A 26,706-nucleotide genomic window follows, 5' to 3' on the forward strand; every position below is an offset into this window, starting at 1 on the left:
ACACCGACATCGAGTAGCCAGATAACGAATTTAAAACCCACAGCAGTTTCAAGTGAACCAAGTGTGCTTTCCACTAATGGTGAAGATGCAGATAAGGTCGACCCGATTATCCATTGTACCACACTAACCCCAGTGATTAAGCAGTTATGTATGGGGAGTATAATGTGGGCAATTGAGAACAGTAAAAGAGAGACTGTGACCATGCCAGTCCCAGCAAAATCAGACCCAGAGACCATGAAGGCATGTACATTAGACAAAGATACATATGAGGCACCTGAGAAGAAAAGTGAAACGGAATGTTCTTTGGAAAATAGTACAATGTCGATAGAAACATTGGATCCTATATTCGAGACCATACCTATGGGAGAATTTGGGGGTAATAAACAAGGTTCTGCAATGTCTGGGGGAAGATTTAAAATTCCAAAGAAGAAAAGCCCAAATGAAGGACAACGGCAAGACAATGACAGTCCACCAACATGGTGTGCACCACCAGATGAAAACTCTGACAATTTACCCAACCCTAGTGAACAGCAAGCTGCTAATGAGGATCTATCCACGGGATGTGAGACGAGTGACGACAGCATCCCACTTCCCATGCAAAAGGTGCAAGGTGACAGACCTCGCCTAGTGCGTACCGAGGCACTCGACGATCACGGTGGGACCACTGACGACTGCGGTGGCAGCGCACCGCTTCCACCCTCGATGGCTCGACCCTCTCCACTGGTTGGTGCATTCCTGCATGTTCCGACTCCAGAAGTGCAGCTTCAGGGAATCTCGGCTGCCTCCAGTGAACCTGTTGGGACTCCGGACGGGGGGCATCGACGGAAGGCAGACCGGACTCCAGGTGGGGAGCAGCCAAGCGCCGACTCTGATTCGCGCACGCCAGACCTTGCTCCGGACGGGCGGTGTCGCGGCCTCGGTGATGGCACGCTCAGGGTGACGGCGGATGCCACGGCGACAGGGAATGGATCGCGTGGCAGTCCCACTGGGTCGGCAGTGGCAACCAGCACCGGCGGTCCAAGATGGACACACCAATTCGCGCCATCGCCAGACGTTGATGCGAGCAACAATTCTCTCTCCAAGTCGACATGCTTCGACGTTTCTCTGCGGAGTCGCCCTTCCGGCACAGCAGGTGGCCGGAACCAGCGTACACGGTCTCGGCCAACTTCCACATCTGGCACAGTCATCGCCTTGCATGATATTAGTGATGGTGCTACTTCGATGGCAACGACCCATCGGCTACAAGATGCCGTCCACCACAAACATAAAAAGAAAAAGACTCCACCTTGTTCCTGGCATGCAGGGCGGATGGATTGGTGCGTAGGCGCAATCAGCGAGCTTTGCGCCGCCTTCCACGCTCGCAACTGAACCGTACGCACACGCCGGATCCTCCACTGGTTCCCAAGGATGACTTCGTGGAGATGCCACGGATCATGCCCCTTCCATCGCCACCAGAACCAAACCACAGCCAAGGCACCACTAACAAAGATGTTGAATGTTATATTTGCACGAATGAAAAAACCAAGCACTGCACGAAGTACAACAAATGGTAAAGTAGAGACTTCGGCAACAGCATCACCTCCAACAGTCCAAGGTGAACCAGTGTGACCCCAAATCTCCACAGCTGAACCGGCTTGAGGACCAGCCCATTCTTGAGGCGGTCACCCATTAGACTGGACTTATAACGCTGTTCATACGTTCAAAAAGTCAAACACTTCTGTATTATAACCTGTTGTTGTTTATTGTTCCAGATATCGTCTGACCAGACCAATGTTCAAGTTTTTTTTTTTTTTCTCTCGCATCCAAGTTTTGTTATGGTACAACCTTGTTAGTGTGACGCACCCAACATCGCCCCATGTAAATAGTTACGTCATATACACACGCTGTACATAACACACACACACACTCTTCGATGCACTCACGACACAATTATATTTATAACCACGTAGGCACATATCTTTGTAAAAAGGGGGGATGTCATGATATTCAAACACACACATCATGATAGACACACCAACAGACAAATCAGAACACACAACACCACAACCAATGACAGAAAGATATAAAAGCACAGACACGACCCCCGGTGGTCAGTATTAGCTGCAGAGAAGAACCAGGACACATTGGTTACCAAACACACTCAGGGAGACAGCACGTGCAGAGTATCCAGAACGAACTGTATTATAAGAGTTATAATAAAATAGAGTTGTACCACATACAACTGTGTTGGCTCATCTGTGCACCAGAGCACCCAACACCACACTCACCAACCTGCCTGCTGCAGATGCATCTGTCCATGACAGTATCGTCAGAAGTAACCACCACACAATCCTTGTGGAGACAAAGTCCCATCTTCACATTGAGGACACCCTCCATCATGTTGTGTGGCACTAGCACTGTGCTAAATGGGACAGACTGCGAACAGATCTAGCAACTCAAGACTGGGCATCCATGAGGAGCTGCGGGCCATCAGCAGCAGCAGAATTGTACTCAGCCACAATCTGAACCTCATGGCCTGGCACATTCCCCCACTCTACCATTACCACCAAGCCAGGGGATCAACCCTGGTTCAATGAAGAGTGCAGGAGAGCATGCCAGGAGGAACATCAGGCATACCAAAAAATGAGGTGTCGACCTGGTGAAGCTATAGGACTACTCGTGTGCCAAACAGCATAAGCAGCAAGTAATAGACAGAGCTAAGCGATTCCACAACAAATGCATCAGATCTAAGCTCTGTAGTCCTGTCGCATAGCCTAGAATGGTGGTGGACAATTAAACAACTCACTGGAGGAGGAGGCTCCACAAATATCCCCATCCTCTATGATGGAGGAGCCCAACACATATGTGTAAAAGACAAGGCTGAGCACTCGTAACAATCTTCAGCCAGAAGTGCTGAGTGGATGATTCGTCTCAGTCTCCTCTGGAGATCCCCAGCATCACAGATGTCAGTCTTTAGCCAATATGATTCACTCCACGTGATGTCAAGAAACGACTGAAGGCACTGGATACTTTGCAAAGGCAATGGGCCCTGGCATTATCCCGGCAACAGTACTGAATACTAGTGTTCCAGAACATGCCGCACCCCTAGCCAAGCTGTTCCAGTACAGCTACAACACTGGCATCTACCCAGCAATGTGGAAAATTGGCCAGGTGTGTCCTCGACAAAAGAAACAGGACAAATCCAACCCGGCCAATTACCGCTCTATCAGTCTACTCTCCATCATCAACCAAGTGATGGAAGGAGGCATCAGCAATGCTATCAAGTGGCACTTACTCAGCAATAACCTACTCACGGACGCTCAGTGGCAGCCATGTGTACCATCTACAAGATGCACTGCAGTAACACACCAAGGTTCCTTAGACAACACCTTTTAAACTCACGACCATCTAGAAGTACAAGAGTAGAAGATACCTGGGAACCCCACCATCTGGAGGTTCCCCTCCAAGTCACTCACCACTCACCATCAGGAGCTCCTCGGCCCCAGACCTCTGCTGGGAAGATTGGGAAGACCGTGCTCAGCTACCCGCTGCTCATCCACACACTTGGTAGCACAGTGATTAGCGCTGTCATTTCACAGCGCCAGGGTCCCAGGTTCGATTCCCGACTTGGGTCACTGTCTGTGCGGAGTCTTCACGTTCTTCCCGTGTCTGCGTGGGTTTCCTCCGGGTTCCCCAGTTTCCTCCCACAAGTACCGAAAGATGTGCTTGTTAGATGAATTGGACATTCTGAATTTTCCCTCTGTGTACCCGAACAGTCGCCGGAGTGTTGCAGTCAGGAGATTTTCACAGTAACTTCATTGCAGTGTTAATGTAAGCCTACTTGTGACAATAATAAAGATTATTATTATTACTTACCCTTTGGTCGCGAGAAGATCCTCAGTGGTGAAGTCCTGCTCTTTAGTGATTAATTTTTGGCAGCTGCCTCTATGGTGCCGATGCTCCTTGAGTTCAGGCACACGGTTCAGGCATCCAAGTTTACTGGACACGCAATTCACTAATCTTCCTCTGAGGCATGGCACGTGTGCCCTCAAGGAGGAAATTGAGAGTTGAGGAGTGTGAAGTACTATCACAATAACGACGCTAATACCTCATTTGAAATATTCTTCAGCTGTCAAGCTGGAGGCTGTTCACAGTCAAATGGAGTGAAATTGAATTTCAGGATAGAAGCCGCAGCAGGGCTCTGTCCTGGAAGTGTTTGGTGGGTCAGGCAAGCTGCCGCTATGGTTGTCCCTGTTATGGGTCTCCACAATACTTCCCCCCCCCCCCCCCCCCACCGCAGAAACCCCCCCCTCTCCCACCCCTCCCGACCCCTGAAATCACTGGGACAGCAGCTGCAGTGTCCTTGAGCTGCATGCTGGAAAATGGAAATGGCTACTCTCATCCTCCCCTCCCCTCAGTAATTACTGAGAAAGTTTCACGTTTTTGAAAAGGAGTACTACACAATGTCCACGTGACTTCCCGCTGGGGAGTCGGGTAATTCCCAGGAGGCCAATGCATTCAACTTCAATCTTGTTAATGTGATTGAAATGAATGCAAATGAGGGTTAATGATATCCACACCATTTTTGGACGAGATCCGGAACTCGCCAACGGAAGGGGGCCAGGTGAATCGCAAAATGGTTTGCACCCGGCGCGATTTTTCCCTCTCCAGCTACTCACCCAAAAAATGAACTGCGCCCCGATCTACGCCGGGCACAAAGTGGTAATTTTTGGGTCGAATTGCACCCTTCAACTGTTTTTCTCACATGAGGTAAAGCCGAGACTGCTGCCTGTTCCCAGCATTTTCTGTTTTCATTTTAGATTTCCAGCACCTGCAGCATTTGCTTTTGTGTTGTTTTTTGTTAACTTGGATGAGAGAGAAAATGGATCCCAGGTCTCCAGACCCAAACAAGCTCACATGTAATATAACAAAGGGAATTGTGAAGAAATCCAAAGCTGGGGTTAAAATGAGGAAGCTTATGAGACGAGTGAACATAAAGTAACGTTGTGAAGCATGGTGGGGGGCGATTCTCCGATATTGAGGCCAGGTGTTCGCGCCGTCGTGTACGCCGTCGCGTTTCACGATGGCGCAAACAGACCTGGACACGGCCTATTCTGGCCCCCATAGGGGGCCAGCACGGCGCTGGAGCGGTTCACGCCGCTCCAGCGTCCTTACGCGGCACCAAATGCGCGCCGCGCCAACCCGCGCATGAGCAGTCGGGGCAGCCCAATCTTGCGCATGAGCAGTTGGGCCGCGCTATCCTGCGCATGCGTGGGGAACGTCTTATGCACGCCGGCCCCTCATCAACATGGAGCCGATGTTCTGGGGCCGCATGCGGAAGGAGGTAGGCCGGGGGGGGGGGGGGGGGGGGGGGGTGGAGGCTGGCCCGCCGATCGGTGGGCCCCGATCGCAGGCCAGACCCCATCGGAGGCCACCCCAGTGAAGGAGCCCCCCTCGCCCCCCACAGGCTGCCCCCAGTGATCCCGCAGAGTTCCCGCCGGCAGCGACCAGCGGTGGACGGCGCCGGCGGGAACCTTTCGTGTCGTAGCGGCCGCTCAGCCCATCCGGCCGGAGAATCGCCGCTCGCCAGTTCTCCGAGCGGCCCGGTGCGAACCGCGTGCTGCTGGATTCCGGGGGGGTGGGAGAATCGCGTGCGGGGGTCGGGGCGGCGTGGCGCGATTCGCGTGCGCTCCGCCGATTCTCCCACCCGGCATGGGGGGGAGAATAGCGCCCGGTGTTCGTATTTGGAAGGAGGATAGATAAAATGAAGAACCTGTGTTTATGGAATGTCTTATTGTGTCCTCAAGGTGTCCTATAGTGCTTTATAGGTAATTAGGTACTTTTGAAGTGCAGCCACCATTGTTGTTATTGAAAACCTTACCTCTTTGTAACAAATGACCTCTGCAGTGGCGTTGAGCATGCCTTGCCAAATTCTGGAGAGATCTCGCAAATTAAACACATAATGAAACTTGGCTGGCGTTGGAAGCATCTTAACTTTGACAACTTGCCACAATTTGCGCGTGATGGGAACAAGCTGAGCTGCCAAGTTTGTAACCTCCTCAGTAAATCCCCGCTCCTCGCAGAAATGACCAACTCCAATCACACCTGCGGCCATGAGGAAAAAATATTACAGTGGAGAAAATCTTGCTGAATTACTTAAGTACACTTTTGAAAACATTTCTTAGCCCCCAAAACACTTATTTTAAACCTATTCCTAAATATTGAATTAGCTCACAAAAAATAAAGGTTCAGAAGACAAATCATAACTGAAATATATGGATGCTAATTACATTTCTACTCCCTGCTGTGAATTTAATATAATTTGTGAATTTTACATGCAGGGTGGCAAGTCTAATCTGTAAATTATAACAGTTACATTTTGCAACAAGAAAAAAGGTCAAATATATCCTTAAAACCCAACTTACCAAAGACTTTGTCGATGGAGATATTGGAATACAGTGTACAATTAAAAATAGAGAAATGTCTCTTCAGTCTTTGAGGAATATCATTCCGTCCTCCACCAGGGTGGATCATCGCAGCAATAAGCTGGATGTCCACAATATGTGTGAACTCTCCTGGCTTCTCCAAGTTATAGAACCCCCTTTGTTCCATCAGCTGTCTCAAAATCTCATTGGTAACCTTAGGGCATGACAAAATAATATTTTACTCAAGTTTTCCTGTCATAACTTCATCCAACCCCTCTCTCACGATGGAAGGTCCCAATCCCAACCCTGCAGAAAGGTAGGGTCGCATCTCATTATATTGTTGGAAATTGAGTACAGCTAAATGTAAATTGTCAACTGTGTCAGACAGTTGTGTACCATTGTCAAAAGCATTAAAAATATCAAAGCGAAAATTTATTTTACCAATTCAACATTGTGAAAAAATGTGCCATTTGTTCAAAAACGGGTCTAGAAGAATATAGTATAGATATAGTACTCAATGACATATCCTGGAATTTTGTTGTCCCAATTTTTAAATTGAATGTTTCAAAAGAACAAGCTTTGCCGTCTGCTCTTACCAGGATGAAATATTTCCTTAATTTTTATGGGTGCAATGTAAACATTTATGACATTTGTGTCATGGGGCGTCATTCTCCGACCCCCCGTCGGGTCGGAGAATGGCCGTTGGCCGCCGTGAATCCCGCCCCCGCCGAAGTCTCCGAAGGGAGAAAAGTCGGCGGGGCGTTAATGGCGCCGCTGCCGCGGAGAATGTCACGGGTCTGCGCAAGGCAGCCGATTTTCGGCCTGCCGATATTCTCCCTTCCGGATGGGCCGAAGTCCCGTCGACGTGATGACCGTTCACGTCGACGTGAATCAAACCTCCTTTTCACGGCGTGACCCGGTGCTCCAGGCTCACGCCGACCAGCGAGGAGGTGAGTGACGGCCTGGGGGGTTGGCTCTGGGCAGGAAATGGCGTGGCCGCAGACTGATTGCGTGAGGAGAGGTGTGTCTCGGCTTGTGTGTGTGTGTGTGCGGCGGGGGTGGGGGGGGGGGGGTGGTTAGAGTAGGCTGGGCTCCGGGGGAGTGCCGGGAGGGGGTCCGTGCTGGGGTGGAGGTTGGGGGGGGGGGGGTCCGTGCCGGGGTGGAGGTTGGGGGTTGGGGAGGGGATCCGTGCCGGGGTGGAGGTTGTGGGGGGGGTCCATGCTGGGGTGGAGGTTGGGGGTTGGGGGGGGTCCGTGCTGGGGTGGAGGTTGGGGAGGGGGTCCGTGCTGGGGTGGAGGTTGGGGAGGGGGTCCGTGCTGGGGTGAAGGTTGGGGGTTGGGGGGGGTCCGTGCTGGGGTGGAGGTTGGGGGGGGTCCGTGCCGGGGTGGAGGTTGGGGGGGGTCCGTGCTGGGGTGGAGGTTGGGGGTTGGGGGGGGGTCCGTGCCGGGGTGGAGGTTGGGGGTTGGGGGGGGATCCGTGCTGGGGTGGAGGTTGGGGGTTGGGGGGGGGGTCCGTGCTGGGATGGAGGTTGGAGGGGGGGTCCGTGCTGGGGTGGAGGTTGGGGGTTGGGGGGGGTCCGTGCCGGGGTGGAGGTTGGGGGTTGGGGGGGATCCGTGCTGGGGTGGAGGTTGGGGGTTGGGGGGGGGTCCGTGCTGGGGTGGAGGTTGCAGGGGGGGTCCGTGCTGGGGTGGAGGTTGGGGGTTGGGGGGGGTCCGTGCTGGGGTGGAGGTTGGGGAGGGGGTCCGTGCTGGGGTGGAGGTTGGGGGTTGGGGAGGGTCCGTGCTGGGGTGGAGGTTGGGGAGGGGGTCCGTGCCGGGGTGGAGGTTGGGGGGGGGGTCCGTGCCGGGGTGGAGGTTGGGGGTTGGGGGGGGTCCGTGCTGGGGTGGAGGTTGGGGAGGGGGTCCGTGCCGGGGTGGGTGATGGGAGGGCAAATGAGTTGGTCCACCTGGCCAGGTGCCAGCCTCCAACAGTTGGACCCATGCGGTCCATGCCACCTGGCTGGGGGGAGGAGGGGATATGGGCAATGATGACATGTCGTCGTTCCCCTCCCCCCCACCAGGCCGTCATGTTTTCAGACCATCCAGCGATGTTGGCCGCCGTGGTGGCAGCCGCTCATGTCTATGTTGCCCTGGATGAGGAGGAGGAGGAGGAGGAGGAGGAGGAGCGTGCCAGAGAGGCGGCGCAGGCTGCCGCAGAGGGGCAGGCGGCAGCCGCCCAGGCTGGAGGGACACCTGACCGACAGGACAAGGAGGGGGAGGAGGACGTCGCGGCCCCACGGCAACGGAGGCACCCGAGGGCGCCCTGTGTGTACCGGCCCCGGCAGTCATACCAGGACCTCACGGACCGGGAATGCAGGAGGAGACTCCGGATGAGCCGGGAAACCGTGGCACACATCTGCCACCTGCTGGCACACCTGTCACAGCGTGGCACTGGCGGGGGACACCCTCTCCCCGTGTCCATCAAGGTTACGGTGGCCCTGAACTTTTATGCAACGGGGTCATTCCAGGCACCGAGTGGGGACCTGTCCGGCATATCGCAGACATCGGTGCATCGGTGCATCCAGGCAGTGACAGATGCCCTTTATGCCATGGCGCACCGCTACATCCGCTTCCCCGTGGACCGGGCCAGCCAAGATGCCCGGGCCGTGGGCTTCTCTGCCGTTGCCGGGTTCCCCATGGTCCAGGGCGCGATCGATGGGATGCACGTCGCCGTGCGGCCACCTGCAGAGAACAGGGCCGTGTTCACTAATAGGAAGGGGACCTATTCAATGAACGTACAGGTGGTCTGCGACCACCGCATGATGATCCTGCACGTCTGCGCCCGTCACCCAGGCAGTGTACATGACTCATTCGTGTTGTCGCAGTCATCCATCCCCGGCATGTACGAGGGACGCCATCCCCGGCTGAGGGGCTGGTTGCTGGGCGACAGGGGCTACCCATTGCGATCGTGGCTGATGACGCCTATACGGAGGCCACGCAATGAGGCGGAGAACCGCTACAATGATGCCCATGTAGCGACAAGGGGAGTGATCGAGAGGTGCTTTGGCGTGCTGAAGGTGCGTTTCAGGTGCCTGGACCTCTCTGGGGGCGCCCTCCAGTATCGGTCAGATAGGGTCGGCCGCATCATTGTGGTGTGCTGCGTCCTGCACAACATAGCCCAGCAGAGGGGCGATGTGCTGCAGGCAGAGGAGGGCGGAGTGGAGGAGCAGCAGGAAGAGGCCCAGTCCTCCCCAGATGAGGGGGATGGGGGCAATGGTCAGGGCAGACGGGGTAGACACAGGCGGGTGGCTGTCCACCGTTACCGGCTGGCCGAGCGGGCACGGGACAGACTGATAGACGCCCGCTTCACTGACTAGATGGGCGTGGGAATCGGGTAGTATGGCCACAGACCGCACACCATGACAACAGCCGACCACCCACACCCCCCACCCATCCACCCACCCAGCACCCTCACCCCCTCCCCAACCCCACACACCCCACCCGCATGCACACCACCCCCCCCCCAATTGCCGATCCACCGGCGGCACAACGGGCCGGGCTCACCCAGTTGCGGGTGGACGCGTGTCTATCGCAGGCCATGGAGGATGATGACAACCCGCCTCCGATGAGCTCCTGGCTCTACATCGTTGGACTATGTCTGACCCATGGCCACAGTACCACCATCCACCCGGACCATCCCTGCATGCGGCTGTGACACTGCAGCGCACGGTCCCGTCCTCTGCCCGGGGGATGTTGATGGCGGCCCAGGGGGAAGGGGGCAGACTCACCTGGGGCTGAGGTAAGACCACCCGTCACACACACACTTGCGCTCAACGTACATGACACGCCCGCACACTTTGGACAGAGCACAAAGGCAGCTTCGGTAGGTGTAACATTGACTTTAATAACCAAAGGAGTTCATGCACGTGCCCTAGCCCCTAAAACTCATCTGTGCCCTGCACCCGTGCCAACTTACTCAGTGTCTAATTGTTTGGCCTTACGGGCCCTTTGACTACGTCTACGTGGTTCCCCAGACGGTACAGCAGAACTGGAGGTGGACTCCTGTGATTCCTGCCCTCTGACACTGGATCCCTTTGGCGGCCGTTTCCTGGGGCGTCCTGGCCTAGATGGGCCAGGCTGCGGCCCGGGTGACTGGGATGGCGAGCTGCCAGCCTGTCCTGCCCGTTGCCCACCCGATGCACCTGGGACGGAAGGGGGGGAGTCCGAGGTGTCGCGGTGTACCGGGACCTCCCCTACAGAGGGAGCCGGGACGGACCACACCACCTCCTCCTCCCTCGGGGTGCCCGATGGCCCCCAGGCCTCTACATGGGTGGGGGATGCGAACGGACTGGCCATCCGACGCGCCCCCGACATCTGGCGCTGCCAGTCCTGGAGGCCCGTGCTGGTATCGACAGGGGTCTGCAGGTTTGCAGCCATGGAGCCCAGGGGGTTGTCGAACCCTGTCTGTGACAGTGCGACGCCGGCTCGCACATGGCCACTGGCGCCGATGCCCTCAGCGATGGCCTGCTGAGACTGGGCCATGGCCTGCAGAGACTGGGCCATGGCCTGCAGAGACTGGGCTATGGCCTGCTGAGACTGGGCTATGGCCTGCTGAGACTGGGCCATGGCCTGCTGAGACTGGGCCATGGCCTGCTGAGACTGGGCTATGGCGTTGAGCGCCTCTGCCATCTGGCGCTGGCACTGGCTCATGGCCTCCTGTGAGAGGGCAGCCATTTCCTGGGCCACAGACGCCGCCTGCACGGAAGGCCCCAGGCCTCGCAAACCGTCCCCCATGTCTGACACCGTCGCACCCATTGCCTCCACCGCGGACGCCACCCGTGCGGTGTCAGCCTGGGTGGCACGCATGACCGGGACCACTCCCAGCTCCTGGACGCGGGTGGACTCCTCCACCTGCGACCGCAGCCGCCGCAAGCCACCCGTCACCCTATTCGCTCGTCTCCGTGTCGGTGGTTGCATCGGATCTATGTGTGAGTGTGGTAACTGCAGGAACCCGGGATACATCTGGGCAGCAGATGTTCGCTTGGCCTGGGCTGCCCTCCGACCGCCCGGTCCCTCTGCTGCTCCTACCTCCACCTGCTGTACCGGGACGGCTGTGTTGTGCGCACCAGTGAGTGTACCAGACGCCTCATCACTAAAGTGCCCAACCGTGGTGAGTGTTTCTGCGATGGTGGAGGGTGTTGGTGACAGCAGTGGCGTTGTGTCATGCTCTTCGTCCCACTCTGAGTCCATGGCACTTTGGGGTGGGGGTTCATCTCCACCCATCCACTCTGAGTCACTGTCCGGTATTTCGTCTTCCCGGGTAGGGGTGTCCTGGGTAGTGCTGTCCCGGGTAGTGCTGTCCCGGGTAGTGCTGTCCCGGCTAGTGCTGTCCCGGCTAGTGCTGTCCCGGGTAGTGCTGTCCCGGGTAGTGCTGTCCCGGCTAGTGCTGTCCCGGGTAGTGCTGTCCCGGGTAGGGGTGTCCTGGGTAGTGGTGTCCCGGGTAGGGGTGTCCTGGGTAGTGGTGTCCCGGGTAGGGGTGTCCTGGAGAGTGGTGTCCTGGGTAGTGGTGTCCTGGCTCGGATGTGACGGGGGCCTGTGGCTGCCCCCCTCATCGCTGGGTGGTCGCTCCCGCATGTGACGGGGGTGTCGTCTCCCTGTTGCTCCAGGTCTCTCCGTCTCCCGTGGTGTGCGAGGGGCATCCTGCGGGCGTCGCATGCTGGAGGGTCCGGGTCTCTCCGTCTCCCGTGGTCTCCGAGGGGCATCCTGCGGGCGTCGCATGCTGGAGGGTCCGGGTCTCTCCGTCTCCCGTGGTGTGCGAGGGGCATCCTGCGGGCGTCACATGCTGGAGGGTCCGGGTCTCTCCGTCTCCCGTGGTCTCCGAGGGGCATCCTGCGGGCGGTGTGCATCTGCGGGGATGGGTGCCTGGACGTTTGGTCCTGCGATACACAATGAAGCATGCATGGTTAGACATCAGGCAGTGATCAGGTGATATGGGGGAGGGGGGATATGGGGGAGGGGGGATATGGGGGAGGGGGGATATGGGGGAGGGGGGATATGGGGGATATGGGGGAGGGGGGATATGGGGGAGGGGGGATATGGGGGAGGGGGGATATGGGGGAGGGGGGGTATGGGGAGGAGGGATATGGGGGAGGGGGGATATGGGGGAGGGGGGATATGGGGGATATGGGGGAGGGGGGATATGGGGAGGGGGGACATGGGGGAGGGGGGATATGGGGGAGGGGGGATATGGGGGAGGGGGATATGGGGGAGGGGGGATATGGGGGAGGGGGGATATGGGGAGGGGGAATATGGGGGAGGGGGATATGGGGGAGGGGGGTATGGGGGAGGGGGGATATGGGGGAGGGGGGATATGGGGGAGGGGGGGATATGGGGGATATGGGGGAGGGGGGTATGGGGGAGGGGGGATATGGGGGAGGGGGATATGGGGGAGGGGGGATATTGGGATATGGGGGAGGGGGGTATGAGGAGGGGGGATATGGGGGAGGGGGGATATGGGGGAGGGGGGATATGGGGGATATGGGGAGGGGGATATGGGGGAGAGGGGATATGGGGGAGGGGGATATGGGGGAGGGGGAGATATGGGGAATATGGGGAGGGGGGATATGGGGGAGGGGGGATATGGGGGATATGGGGAGGGGGGATATGGGGAGGGGGGGATATGGGGGATATGGGGGAGGCTCACCCTGCCTGCTCTGATGAGGTTGTTCACCTTCTTGTGGCACTGGGTCTTGTCCGTGGTGTTAGGGCCACAGCGGTGACGGCCTCTGCAACTTCCCTCCACAGACGCCGGCTGTGGCGTGGGGCAACTCTGCGGCCGTGCCCGGGATACAGGGCGTCCCTCCTCTGCTCCACCGCGTCCAGGAGCGCCTCCACATCGCGTGACTCGAACCTCAGGGCTGAGCGACGGCTAGCCATCCAGTCGGGTGTTGCGGTCGGGTGTTCCGGTCGGGTGGGGGGGAGCTGCGCGGCCTTATGAGCCGTCACGCCGTGCAGCGCGTATGACGCTGCACGGCGTGAACCATTGCGCAAGCGCGGATCCCGTCACGTCGCTGCTAGCCCATTTCGGGCCGGAGACTATCGACCCATTTTTATGACGTGACACAAGTGGGATTTGCGCCGTTTTTTGCGCCGATCGGCGGACTTTCCGCCGATAACGGAGAATTTCGCCCCTGATGCTAACGCTTACACAGATTTGTTTTAAAAGGACTTTAGAAATCAATATTGTAAGGCCAAAACATTTTAAATGATTAACTCAATGGAATCCATTTTATAGATGACTTTTTATCCAAAGTACTGCTTACATCACAATAGTGCACTGAAGCTGAGAAACACTTGTATTGTGAAAAGATCAATCTTGCATATGGAGCAGGATGTCAAATCTAGTTGAATGTATGACTGGAGGTTTCATCACATGATCTGCTAACTCTTACTGCTCTGCCCTCACACTCCTTTCATTGATAACCTGACACAGCCACTCTTGCAGTGCCCTGCCTTTCCACACCATTTGGAAAGTGAGAAAAGTCTTCAATGCTTAATTGGGTGAATGAATTGTGACTGTCAAGCAGCCATTTTTCTCATTGCTAATTCTTTACATCTAATAAACAAAAGCATTAAAAGATAACAAATACAGATTCTTTTAAGCCCACATTATTTTTCTCCTGAGTTCCTTTCAGAAGAACCCTGGAAATTATTGTTTGATTCCAAGAGACCCACAAAAGTCCTGAAGGGTTGGCAACTTTAGCGTGTAGTCATATTTGTACTGCACTGCCAATTTCTCCAGAGAGGTTTTTAGAAATCAGCACTCAGAAAATGATGTTTTCTTTAAGTTAATGGTCTGACTCATGCCAAAAGCATGCAATGATTACAGACCACTTAATCTTCTTGGCCACCTGGAACTACATATTGGAAAATATCTACTTCACGAGTATAGTCTTGTTAGATACAGTCAACAAGATAATGGCAATCTGATATCAAAAAATGTTAACAAAGTAAATTGACTGAATGGTTTTATTTACCTGATCGCCCCACTTGTTAATAATAGGCATGTTTACATCATCTATAAATACGGTTATTTTCTTTCCAGCTTGAGGTCCGTAAACATTCCCCATTCTTTTGTCCACATAACTTTCTATAGTTCTCTAGTTAAAAAAGTCAAAATGTGAAGATGAAAATTCTAATCATCTTTTCAGTTGCTTATACCATCTATCCTCAAAATTGCGTGAAACTATTGTCAACATTTGACTTGGAAAGTGAATGCTTTTTTGATCCTATTTGTAGCAGCTTTTCTTGAATCGCAATGACTTTAAAAAACATTACTATCTGAAATAGATAAAATAATGATATCAGAGAGGGATTACATGGCAGTCAGCCATTCAATCCATTGGACAGTCACTTGGATTTCAACATTAGATTCGGGCCTCTAAGTTGGACCTGATATCTGCTGGCTATAATAGAGGAGATCTGTCTCCAATAAGTTTCTTTCCTGTTAGCAAAGACTGCACCTGACCTCCATATCATTGACACAAGAGACCTTGATACAAGAGGATTAACAATTAAAATAACATTACAGTAGCAGTATTGAAAAAAGGAACAATTGAAAACAAATAAGTTCAATGTTCAGTTATGAATCGGTGGGAACAGATTATGGTGTAGTAATCCAATGGCGGGGTTCAAGTTTGTCTTGAATTGCAAGGTGTTTGAGTCATTCAAGCAATTGATCACCCAAACCCCGAGACTGAATTATAGTCTGTAATTTTCAGTTATCTGTCCACCAATTATTTGTGGCATTTGCTCAGTTCCTGTGGGCAAATAGATCTCCCTTGAGGTCAAGGTTAAAAGGTGACTACTAGACAAAGATGGAGGAAGGGGGAGAAGATAAGAGGGGATGAATGGGGGGGGAGAGGAAATAGGGAGAAATGGTGAGAAGGAGAAGGGATGAAGAAAGGAGGCAAGGACGGAACAAGATGGAGGAATCAGAGGAAGGAAGGATGGTCCAGAGAAAGTGGCTTTTCCTCCCCACTGGATCATCCTTCTTATCCCATGAGCAGAGAGAAGCTACCATGGTATTGCTGTGAGAGATACATTAGGGCAAGTGCCATACAGTGAAAGTCTGTGGAAAAGTAAGTCTAAGGAATATGGAAAAATGCCCCACTTGGTATTGGAAAAGTGAGTCAGAAAAGTGGGGTTGAGCAAATGTGTGTAGGTCAGTGCCTCATTTGTAAGAGGATACAGCCAACATAGCAACTCACAAAAGACAATTCGTGTGAGTCAGTGCTTCCAAGTATACTTCAGTAGAGGATGTTAATAGGAGGGGGAAAGGGGACTGTTGGCAAAGTGGATGCCACAAGTGGGCAGTGGATGTGTGGAAGCATAGGATAAAATGACACATGACTGGGGTTTTAGTTACGGAAGGGAGAGTTTAGAAACATATGGGAGTTTGGAAACATGCTACAGTGCAGTAATATGCTACAGTGACAAAAGGGTAATATACTGTCCCACTGGAGGACAGGATGTCAACATTTGCCTGTGGGAATGGGTGACAGTGAAGGACAGAGGCATAGTACTTCATTGGTGGGAAAGAATGTGTGGATATCAAATTCCTGGACCTGATGGTGGTGGTGAGTAGTTGTGAGATATGTCAAATTGCCTCATTAGTGGGAGCCGGATGGAGGGGAACAGGAAAAGATTTCCATCTTATGAGAAAGCTTTGTGTTCTTTCTGAGTTAAGTGTCATCATATTTCAATGCAGTGCAGGAAGTTATTCATTTATTCTTTACCTGAAACATTAAAGGTGTAGTGGCCGAGGAGAAGTTGAGGTATTTCGGCAGGTGAATCTCAGTGTTATACTTAGACAGGTAGCTTTTTACGATGACTGTCTTAGCAGTTCCCTGTTCACCAGTCAAAAGCACGCCCTATGAAAATAAATCAACATAAATCATCTTGGCTGTGAACTTCCGTGAACACCTGGATGCATTTCCAGAGTAAAATGGACAGGTCAGCATTGGAGGAAGGGTAAAAATGAAGCAGGATCTAAAGATGCCAAGCAGAAGACAAGTCACAGAGATTTCTTTCTGGACCCAAGACCTGGTAGATGTTTCTCATAAGACGTACCTAATGTCAGAAGCAAATAGAGCTAGTTCGATAGTCAGAATTCACACAGCTCCCAACTCCTTGAAGCCTAGAGATATGAATGGAACAAAATTGATATTCAGGTCCATGGCATGGTGTAAAAGGGACTTCAAATAGTCTACAGGAAGCCCACAGTCTTGGGTTGAAGTCCCCAGAACTGAGTCTGTATCTGTTTTTTATCAGAGAATACAGCCCTGCTGATGGAACACCACATGATCTGTAGTGACGTCAGCAGAGCATTTTGTGCAGGCTTCAGTTGTCCATTTTAGATGTATGAACAATATTCCTAATAAAATCTCTCATGAAGATTGTAAGAAATCTAAGTGCGTGGCACATCCATACCTTTTCACTTTGTCGCACTCAGAGAATATAACAAAAGACAAAACGGGCGATTAAGGCAAGAAAACAAAATTGCTGAAGAAAAAAAAATTGTCAATAAGAAAAGTGGAGACAGCGTTGAGAGCAGAGAAAAGATTCTCGGGACTGGTTTCACACATCGGGCGAAGCAAAAGCCACTGACTCCAAAAGTTTTTTTTAAAAGAATACATCCGTAAGAATAACAGTTCAAAAATTTGCTTGCTGTTGAAGTGGCTGCAGACTAGGATGCAGGAACTGCGCACGTGATAAATCCAAATGGGCTACGGGAATGGAGATTCAAAAGTCTTAAGACTCTGTACGGCCCTACTCAGGAAAAAGTCAAACCAGTCAGGTAAAAAGAAAAAATTCCAAGTTACATTGTTCCATACACAGAAAAGAAACAGAAGGGAGGAAGTTGGTTGAAGTATCGACCCAAGAGGCGGTATCCAGAATGGAGGGAAAGGGGGGTACCAAGGATGCATTTGATAAAGACTGTGAGAATTGGAACATATGTGAAGTGTTATAACCTGCCTACTTACCATTGGCTGGAGATTAATGACAATCCCACAATTCAGTGTAAGTATGAGCTTCCCCAATGAGGGGGGCGGAGAAATCATTAGCAGACTCCCTGTATAAATAAAGCTGGCCAGTTTGGAGCCAGCAGGAAGGAGTAAGCAGCAAGCAAGGTTGCTGCTGTTGTGTATATATATGTTATTGTAAATAAATGTTATTTCTTTGTATCCTTGAAACTCGTGCTGGATTCTTCATGGCCCTCACAAAACTGGCGACGAGGGTTAAAGTGAATAGCTGTCTACACTGCTGAAGCCACCTCCCTGGATTTCTGTTGGATACAGGTTGGAAGTTGTTTTCTATTATACCATGCCTCTGTATGGATGTTTGGATGTTTTTGATGCTGCGCTGGAAAGCTGGAACCAGTACGCACAACAGATGCAGTACCATTTCCGGGCAAACAATATCACCGAAAACGAGCGCCAGGTCGTCATATTGCTCACTGCCTGTGGCCCGCATACGTTTGGGGGGATTAGGAGCCTTACGTACTCAGCTGCGCCGGACACCAAAACGTTTGATGAACTTCTGAATATAGTGGGGCAGCATTTTAATCTAACTCCGTCCACGATAGTCCAACGTTACCAGTTTTATACCGCTGAGAGGACCCCAGGAGAATCCCTTGCTGACTTTCTATCCAGGCTACGCAGGATTGCGGAGTACTGTGACTATGGTGAGACCTTGTCAGAAATGTTACGCGACCGTTTGGTTTGTGGTATAACAATGTGGCCACCCTAAGGGCGTTTGCCAGATGGCAGGTGGTGGAATTCCCGCGGCTACTGCCACACACAGTACAGGACAGGGTGCTCTCGGGGGGGGGGGGGAGTGGGGAAGATCTCGGAAACGTACCAGGTGATGCAGGAGGAGGAGGAGGCCTCGGTGGTGGAGGTGAAAGGTAAGTGGGAGGAGGAGTTGGGAGAGGAGATTGAAGAGGTGACGTGGGCAGATGCCCTAGGGAGGGTGAACTCTACCTCTTTGTGCGCGAGGCTCAGCCTCATACAGTTTAAGGTGCTGCACAGGGCACACATGACCGGGACAAGGATGAGCCGGTTCTTTGGGGGTGAGAACAAGTGTGTTAGGTGTTCAGGGAGCCCAGCAAATCACACCCATATGTTCTGGGCATGCCCAGCGCTGGAGGAATTTTGGAAGGGCGCAGCGAGGACGGTGTTGAGGTTGGTAGGATCCATGGTCAAACCGGGCTGGGGGCTCGCAATATTTGGGGTGGCAGAGGAGCCGGGAGTGCAGGAGGCGAAAGAGGCCGGAATTCTGGCCTTTGCGTCCCTGGTAGCCCGGCGAAGGATTCTCCTTCAGTGGAAAGATGCGAGGCCCCCAAGCGTGGAATCCTGGATCAGCGATATGCCAGGGTTCATTAAATGGGAGAGGGTGAAATTCGCCGTGAGAGGGTCGGTACAAGGGTTCTTTAGGCGGTGGCAACCGTTCTTAGACTTTCTGGCAGAACCATAGACATTGGTCAATGGCAGCAGCAGCTCGGGGGGGGGTTTACTTTATTTTTGTTTATGTTATTTACACTGGAGGGTCTGAGGGGGTGTATACACCTGTTGTGTTAAGTCGGGGTGTTAATGTTAATTTATTATTTAGGTACGGGGGGGAGGGGTTTGGGGGGTTGCTTTTTTAGATTGTGTTTTGTACTTAACCCTGTTGGGTTCTTTTTTCTTTCTCATTTTGTTATTGATATTTTATGAAAACTTTTAATAAAAACAATGCGGCCACTCAGAGAAAGTTGTTAGCTGAGCCAACATTGACTTTTCAACAGGCCATTCAAATAGTATTTCCCGAGAGAGCACAGAACGGGGAGTGCAGGAGGTACAGGGAATGGAAGTGCATGCGTCCGAAAACATCCCCCCGCACTCCTGCGGTACCTTGGGCGAGATGACGTCTGGATCGACGCCAGTGGCTGTCGGACATTCCTCCCCGAAGGGAGCCTTCTCCAGAACCAATGGATGAGGAGCCATGTCCATGTCAGACTTGTAGGCGATGACCCCGTCGCGGACGGTGGTCCTGGGGGCGCCAGAGGCGCGTCGTTCCGACCGAAACTGGGACCAGCCCAGGGGCCGTACCTTCCATGTGGATGAACCTGCGGCGACTACTCCTGAGGACATGGAGACGGAGGACGACTGCCTGCAGCTGCATTGTGTGGCAGCTCCCCGTGTGGCCCCCATTAAGGTGACAGTACGGGTCAATGGTCACCCGCTTGAGATGGAGTTGGACACTGGCACAGCGGTCTCCGTGATCGCCCAGAGGACATTCGACCGCATCAAGCAGGGTATACAGACCCTTACATTAACCGACACACAGGCCAGGTTGGCCACCTACATGGGGGAACCATTGGACATTGCAGGAACTACGATGACCCCTGTTGTTAATGGACGCCAGGAGGGCTATTTCCCACTTATCGTGGTGGGCGGCCATGGGCCCAGCCTGTTGGGTCGGGACTGGTTGCGCCATTTGCGGTTGCAGTGGTAGCACATTCTCCAAACAGTTTCTGGAGGGTTGACTGAGGTGCTAGGACGATACCCAGATGTATCCCAGCCCGGTTTGGGGAAAATAAAAGGGGCCGTAGCCCGTATCCAAGTCGAACCAGGAGCCACGCCGCGATATTTCCAGGCGCTCATGTTGCCTTACGTCTTGCTCGAGAAGGTAGAAGGGGAGCTCACTCATTTGGAAACTTTGGGTATTATCAGGCCCGTCCGTTTCACTGACTGGGCAGCACCAATTGTACCTGTAATGAAGCCAGATGCCACAGTTCGCTTGTGCGGCGACTATAAACTTACATTGAATACGGTTTCCCGACTCGACCGATATCCAATGCCTCGCATAGAGGATCTCTACGCAAAGCTTGCAGGTGGACTCTCGTTCACAAAATTGGATATGAGTCACGCCTACCGACAGTTGGAGCTGGACCCTGCCTCCCGACCATATGTAATGATTAATACACACCGGGGCCTGTATGAATATACACGTTTGCCCTTTGGAGTATCCTCTGCCTGTGCTATTTTTCAACGTGTTAAGGAGGGCATTTTGTGAGGTTTACCGCGTGTCGCTGTCTACTTAGATGACGTTTTGATCACAGGGACGTCGGCGCAGGAACATTTGGAAAATCTAGAGGCTGTCCTTAGATGCTTTTCGGAGGCTGGAGTTCATTTACGTTGCACAAAGTGCGTCTTTCAGGCGAAGGAAGTAGTCTGCCTGAGTTATCTGGTGGACGCGAAGGTTTGCACCCAGTCGCAGAGAAGGTGCGCACGATTCAACAGGCCCCCGCTCCGACTGACACTTCGCATCTTCGTTCTTTTCTCGGCCTCGTAAACTATTACGGGAAGTTCCTCCCCAACCTGGCAACTACGCTGGCCCCTTTGCATCTTCTGCTAAAGAAAAATCACACCTGGGTTTGGGGTCAGCCACAAGAAACCGCTTTCCGGCGGGTAAAACGACAATTGTCGTCATCTGTGTTACTAACCCACTATGATCCAGGAAAGCAATTGCTCGTCACATGTGATGCATCCCCGTCTGGTATTGGGGTCGTCCTGTCCCACAAGATGGAGAACGGGGCCGAGCGGCCGATAGCTTTCGCCTCCCGCACATTGACTGCAGCGGAAAAAAAGTACGCGCTGATCGAGAAGGAGGGCCTGGCAGTGGTCTTTGCGGTGAAACGTTTCCACCAGTATGTGTATGGCCGCCACTTCACTTTCATGACTGATCATAAGTCTCTGCTGGGACTTTTCAGAGAGGATAAGCCAATACCGCCCATTGCTTCCGCACGGATCCAGCGCTGGGCTTTGTTGCTCGCTGCATACGAGTATTCTCTGGAGCACAAACTAGGAACACGGATAGCGAATGCCGACGCACTGAGCCGATTGCCTTTATCGACCGGCCCCATGTCGACCCCCACGACCGGTGAGGTGGTTGCAACCCTAAATTTTATGGACACCTTGCATGTCATGGCATCACAAATCCGTGAGTGGTCCCAGACGGAGCCAGTCCTGTCAAAGGTTCGACACATAGTCCTGTATGGTGGGCAGCATAGACAGCTCCCAGGCGAGTTGCGGACATTTTCCTCCAAGCTGTCAGATTTCAGCGTGGATGACGGCATCCTCTTGTGGGGGACGCGTGTGATTGTCCCGGAAAAAGGACAGGAGCTGATACTAAGAGACTTGCACAATGGGCATCCATGTGTGACCAAAATGAAAATGTTGGCCCGGAGTTATGTTTGGTGGCCAGGCCTCGACGCCGACATTGAGAAAGTGGCCCAAAACTGCTCCATTTGTCAGGAGCATCAGAAGCTTCCGCCGGCCGTGCCCCTACATCACTGGGAATGGCCAGGGCGGCCTTGGGCGCGCTTGCATGCGGATTTCGCCGGCCCTTTTCAAGGATCCATGTTCCTTCTATTAATTGACGCCCAGTCTAAATGGCTAGAGGTGCATAAGATGCTAGGCACAACGTCCTGCGCAACAATTGAGAAGATGCGTTTGTCTTTTAGTACGCATGGCCTCCCCGAGGTGCTGGTCATGGATAACGGCACTCCATTCACCAGTGAGGAGTTTGCAAGGTTCATGAAGATGAACGGCATACGCCATATCCGCACTGCCCCTTACCACCCGGCTTCAAATGGGTTGGCGGAGCGCGCAGTGCAGACATTCAAAAGAGGCCTAAAGAAGCAGTCTTCCGGGTCAATGGACACGAGACTGGCTTGCTTTTTGTTTTCGTACAGGACCACCCCCCATGCGGTGACTGGGGTAGCTCCCGGAGAACTCCTAATGGGCCGGAGACTTCGCACCCGCCTTAGTATGGTTTTCCCGGACATTGGCGCAAATGTACGCCGCACACAAGAATGGCAGGGACAGGGTTTTCCTCGGCATTGGCCGATTCGGCAGTTTGCGCCCGGTAACCCAGTGTTCGTTCGGAATTTTGCTGGTGGTGCCCAGTGGATCCCTGGCGTAATCTTTCGCCAAACGGGCCCTATATCTTACCAAGTGCAAGCCCAGGGTCATCTCCAGCGCAAACATGTAGACCACGTTCGTTCCAGAAGACTATCCCTTCCAAAGATTCCCCACCCCCGGAGCTCATTTCTACAGCCGCAGAGACCAGAGACAATGGAAACTAGTCCTCATAATCTTCCTCTGGTGCCTCACTCAAAGCCTGCGCAGGTCGTTGCAGAACCGCGCAGAGATAGAGACGCCGAGATGACAGAGGCAGCAGACTCTGACTCCGAGATGGAGACACAGGACGCATCAGAGGGGGAATCCTCGGGCCCACGGGCTGTGGATGTACAACCGCTACGCCGTTCATCACGGAAGCGCCGGTCTCCGTCTCGTTACACGCTGCCCGATCCAGCGCCTTGTGCAAATGGTGTCCGGCCTGCGGCAAAACGAGTCCAACGCCCTCCTTCGCCAGGGTCTTGGGTGGATTCCTTGGACTTTGGGGGGGGAGAGGGATGTTATAACCTGCCTGCTTACCATTGGCTGGGGATTAATGACAATCCCACAATCCTGTGGGAGTATGAGCTTCCCCAACGAGGGGGGCGGAAAAATCATTAGCAGACTCCCTGTATGAATAAAGCTGGCCAGTTTGGAACCAGCAAGAAGGAGTAAGCAGCAAGTGAGGTTGCTGCTGTTGTGTGTATATATGTTATTGTAAATAAATGTTATTTCTTTGTATCCTTGAAACTCGTGCTGGATTCTTCGTGGCCCTCACAAAACAAAGAGAGATTTCATCTGTATCTCACAGCAAATCAATCACCGGAGGTCCGAAAGGTTACAACATATCTCAGTTTGGTGGGGTGTAAAACCTTTATTCTACTGCAATATTTGGTCCATCCAGCAAAGGCGGAAGAAAAGACCCGTATCAAACAAATGAAGATGTTAGAACGACATCTCTCCCCTGTACCGTTGTTAATTTCAGAAAAGTTTTGGTTCCACTGTTGTAGTCAGGTAAAAACATTGTACAATTCGTAAGGACTTTAAGAAGGTTGTCAAAATACTGTGAGTTTGGTGCAGTGCAACACTTGGCGCCACCCTTTTGTGATAGGCTGATATGTGGACTCTGCAGTGAGGATATTCAGAGGAAGCTGCTTACTCTAAGTGATTTAACTCTCAAAGCTGCTGTGGAGGTTGCTCCGTCGATGGAGCTAGCAACAAAAGAGTCTTTACAATTAAGGGCTGGAGCGAAGATCCACAAGGTGGAGACCGTCAGAAACAAGGCTGCAAAGGGACAACAATGTCATTGATGCACACAATTTGGACACTCAGCGGGGGAATTCCAGAGTAGGGAATATATGTGCAAGATTATGGCAAAAGGGTCCACATTGCCAAAGCATGTTGAGCTTATCAAATGTCACCAACTCCAAAGATGTGCAAGAAAAAAAAGATCAGGCAGCACAGGGGAGTTGACACCAATGGCGCACATACTACTCCCCCTCCCAAGACCTTTCCACCCCAACGTGAGCATCCACACACCCCAACCCTCCATGCGGCCCCCAACCCTCCCTTCACCCCCCTCTTCCTTCAACCCACCCATCCCTTCCTTCACACCCCCTTCCTACCACTGTGAACAAAGCGTGTGGCTAATGACAGCCTCTCTGTGTCTCCGTTGGAGAGGCTCTCCCACAATCGCCAGGAGAGGGCAGAGACTGGCGGAGGCATGCCGGACATACGGATCCTCACCGCACGGGCCCTGGAGGTGAAGGGGTGGGTGAGGACAAGGGGGTCACCAACACAGAGTTGGCAGAAGCCACAGAAGTGGGGATCCACCCAGGAGACCTGTCAAATGTGAGTTGTTATTGCCATAGAACTGACCCATCCCTCCCACTGACCATATGTCCATTCTCCTGCAGGTCCTCCAGCTGACGGCGCCGACCCATCCCAGGTGGCCCCCTCTCCACCCTCCCAGCAGAACACTTTGGAGGAGAGCTCTGAGGAAGAACAATCGATGCATCACAGCTGTCATCCCCACTCTCCACCAGTACAGAGACACACACCTCGGAGGAAACATTAGTGTTCAGGGGCGAAATTCTCCCGAAACGGCGCGATGTCCGCCGACTGGCGCCCAAAACGGCGCCAATCAGACGGGCATCGCGCCGCCCCAAAGGTGCGGAATGCTCCGCATCTTTGGGGGCCGAGCCCCAACATTGAGGGGCTAGGCCGGCGCCGGATGAATTTCCGCCCCGCCAGCTGGCGGAAACAGCCTTTGTTGCCCCGCCAGCTGGCGTGGAAATGACATCCCCGGGTGACGCATGCGCGGGAGCGTCAGCGGCCGCTGACAGTTTCCCACGCATGCGCAGTGGAGGGAGTCTCTTCCGCCTCCGCCATGGTGGAGACCGTGGCGGAGGCGGAAGAGAAAGAGTGCCCCCACGGCACAGGCCCGCCCGTGGATCGGTGGGCCCCGAACGCGGGCCAGGCCACCGTGGGGGCACCCCCCGGGGCCAGATCACCCCGCGTCCCCCCCAGGACCCCGGAGCCCGCCCACGCCGCCTTGTTCCGCCGTCCAAAAGGTGGTTTAATCCACGCCGGCGGGACAGGCAATTTATCGGCGGGACATCGGCCCATCCGGGCCGGAGAATCGAGCGGGGGGGCCCGCCAATCGGCACGGCCCGATTCCGGCCCCCGCCGAATATCCGGTGCCGGAGACTTCGGCAACCGGCGGGGGCGGGATTCACGCCAGCCCCCGGCGATTCTCCGACCCGGCGGGGGGGTCGGAGAATGTCGCCCCAGGTTTCTGGGGAGCACCACATAGCTGCTGATGTACGTCAGGTGGGGACAGGAACCCCCAGGCGAGACAACAGTCGGGGGTCAGCTGGGTCCCAGCCTGATGCTGAGTCTCTGGTACAGGGTTACTCGGAGCTGATGGAGACGTTAGGGTGCGGGCAGGACATTCAGAGGGAGATATCAGTGAGACAAAAGCAGGTCCATAGCCACGAAGGTGTCCCAGAGGCTACGGGCGCAGGAGATAAGTGACAATGCGTGGCACCAAGGCCAACACTGCTAGGGTGGCAACTGCAGTGGAGAGCCTGGTGCACGATGTCAGCAGCATGGGTGAAGGTGTCCAAGGCGTGTGCAGTCAGTGACAGCCATGGCTGATGGTCTCAGCAGAAACTCGCTGGGGAATGTCACCCAGTACCAAGCTGACCTTGATGAGGTGCTGTAGGATATTTCCTGCTCTCAGATGGGAATGGCCGAGGCGCAGTGGAGTTTGTCCCAGTCACAGGTGGGCATTGCCGAGGCACTGCAGACCATGTCCCAGTCACTGAGGAGCATTGCGGAGGACATCGATACAATGGTGCAGACATCGGGAGCCACCAGGGCTGGCAGAGCCAGATGACACAGGGACAGCTGGGGCTCGAACCTGCTGCCCTTCCATCCTGAGGTGAAACCCGGGGCTCTATGGGCACCGGGCGGGAGGAGAGGGCGCTGGGCGCCAACCTGGACCCGTCCCATGGAGTGGGGATAGTGGCCACCAGCTCCCCTGAGTTCCACCCCTCTGATGAGGCTGCGACCCGAGGTCAGCACACGGGACAGGGCACCACGGCTATGTGTGTGCCGCCGACAAGTGCAGTGAGGGGGAAGTGAGGGGGTGCTAGGGAGAATGGGGTGGCACCATCGGGAGAGTGGGGAACTGTTGGACACCTGTGACACATTAACAATTCTTGAGTACAACCAGTGTGATGCCTCAGTCACTTTCTTCCGCTATGTGGGTTGACCTCCGAACTCTTGTTCCAGCACCCCAGGCATCCCATCAGCCCCCCTCCCTTGACACATCTCAGCAGGTGATGTCGGCGAGCAAGCACTCCGCAGACAGGCAGGGGTCAGACTATGGCATAGATTGAGGAACACTGGCGCTCAGCTCTCTGGGGGTTATCATCACCTCGCTGCCCTTGACAGTACCGACACAATCCCAGCACCCTGGAGTGATGTGACACAGACTCTGGGAGGGTGGGAGATGGGGGTGGGGGATGAGGAAGGTATCAAATGATGGAGCAGGCCACGTCCTAAATGAAGCAGGCGAATATGAGGGCTTCCCTGGCCCTCTGGCTTGTCAGACCCTCGCCGCTGCCATTAGTCCTGCAGCCTCCGGCTGGTCCTCCAGTTCCTCCCCGAGATCGTTCTCCTCCTCCTCGGAGGTGGGGATATGTTCCTCATCCCCAACCTCCAGCTCGTCGTCCAATTGCTGTGCCAGGTTGTGGAGGTCACAGCAGACCACCACAAAGCAGGTGACCCTCCGGGAGGTGTACTGAAGTGAAG

General features: G+C 53.9%; 1 protein-coding gene across 1 annotated transcript in view; it reads right to left on the bottom strand.

The window, feature by feature from the left end:
- The window catches only part of LOC140430228 (dynein axonemal heavy chain 5-like), a 502,949-nt gene that overhangs the window by 218,527 nt on the left and 257,716 nt on the right, over positions 1–26,706 (bottom strand). The window contains exons 47-50 of the mRNA XM_072517658.1: positions 16,180–16,314; positions 14,419–14,541; positions 6,405–6,618; positions 5,861–6,084 (exon numbers count right to left, since the gene is read on the bottom strand). Coding sequence (XP_072373759.1) covers positions 5,861–6,084; positions 6,405–6,618; positions 14,419–14,541; positions 16,180–16,314 — 696 coding nt within the window. The remainder of the gene's footprint in view (positions 1–5,860; positions 6,085–6,404; positions 6,619–14,418; positions 14,542–16,179; positions 16,315–26,706) is intronic.

This window comes from Scyliorhinus torazame, chromosome 10 (assembly GCF_047496885.1).
Source record: "Scyliorhinus torazame isolate Kashiwa2021f chromosome 10, sScyTor2.1, whole genome shotgun sequence".
Taxonomy (NCBI): domain Eukaryota; kingdom Metazoa; phylum Chordata; class Chondrichthyes; order Carcharhiniformes; family Scyliorhinidae; genus Scyliorhinus; species Scyliorhinus torazame.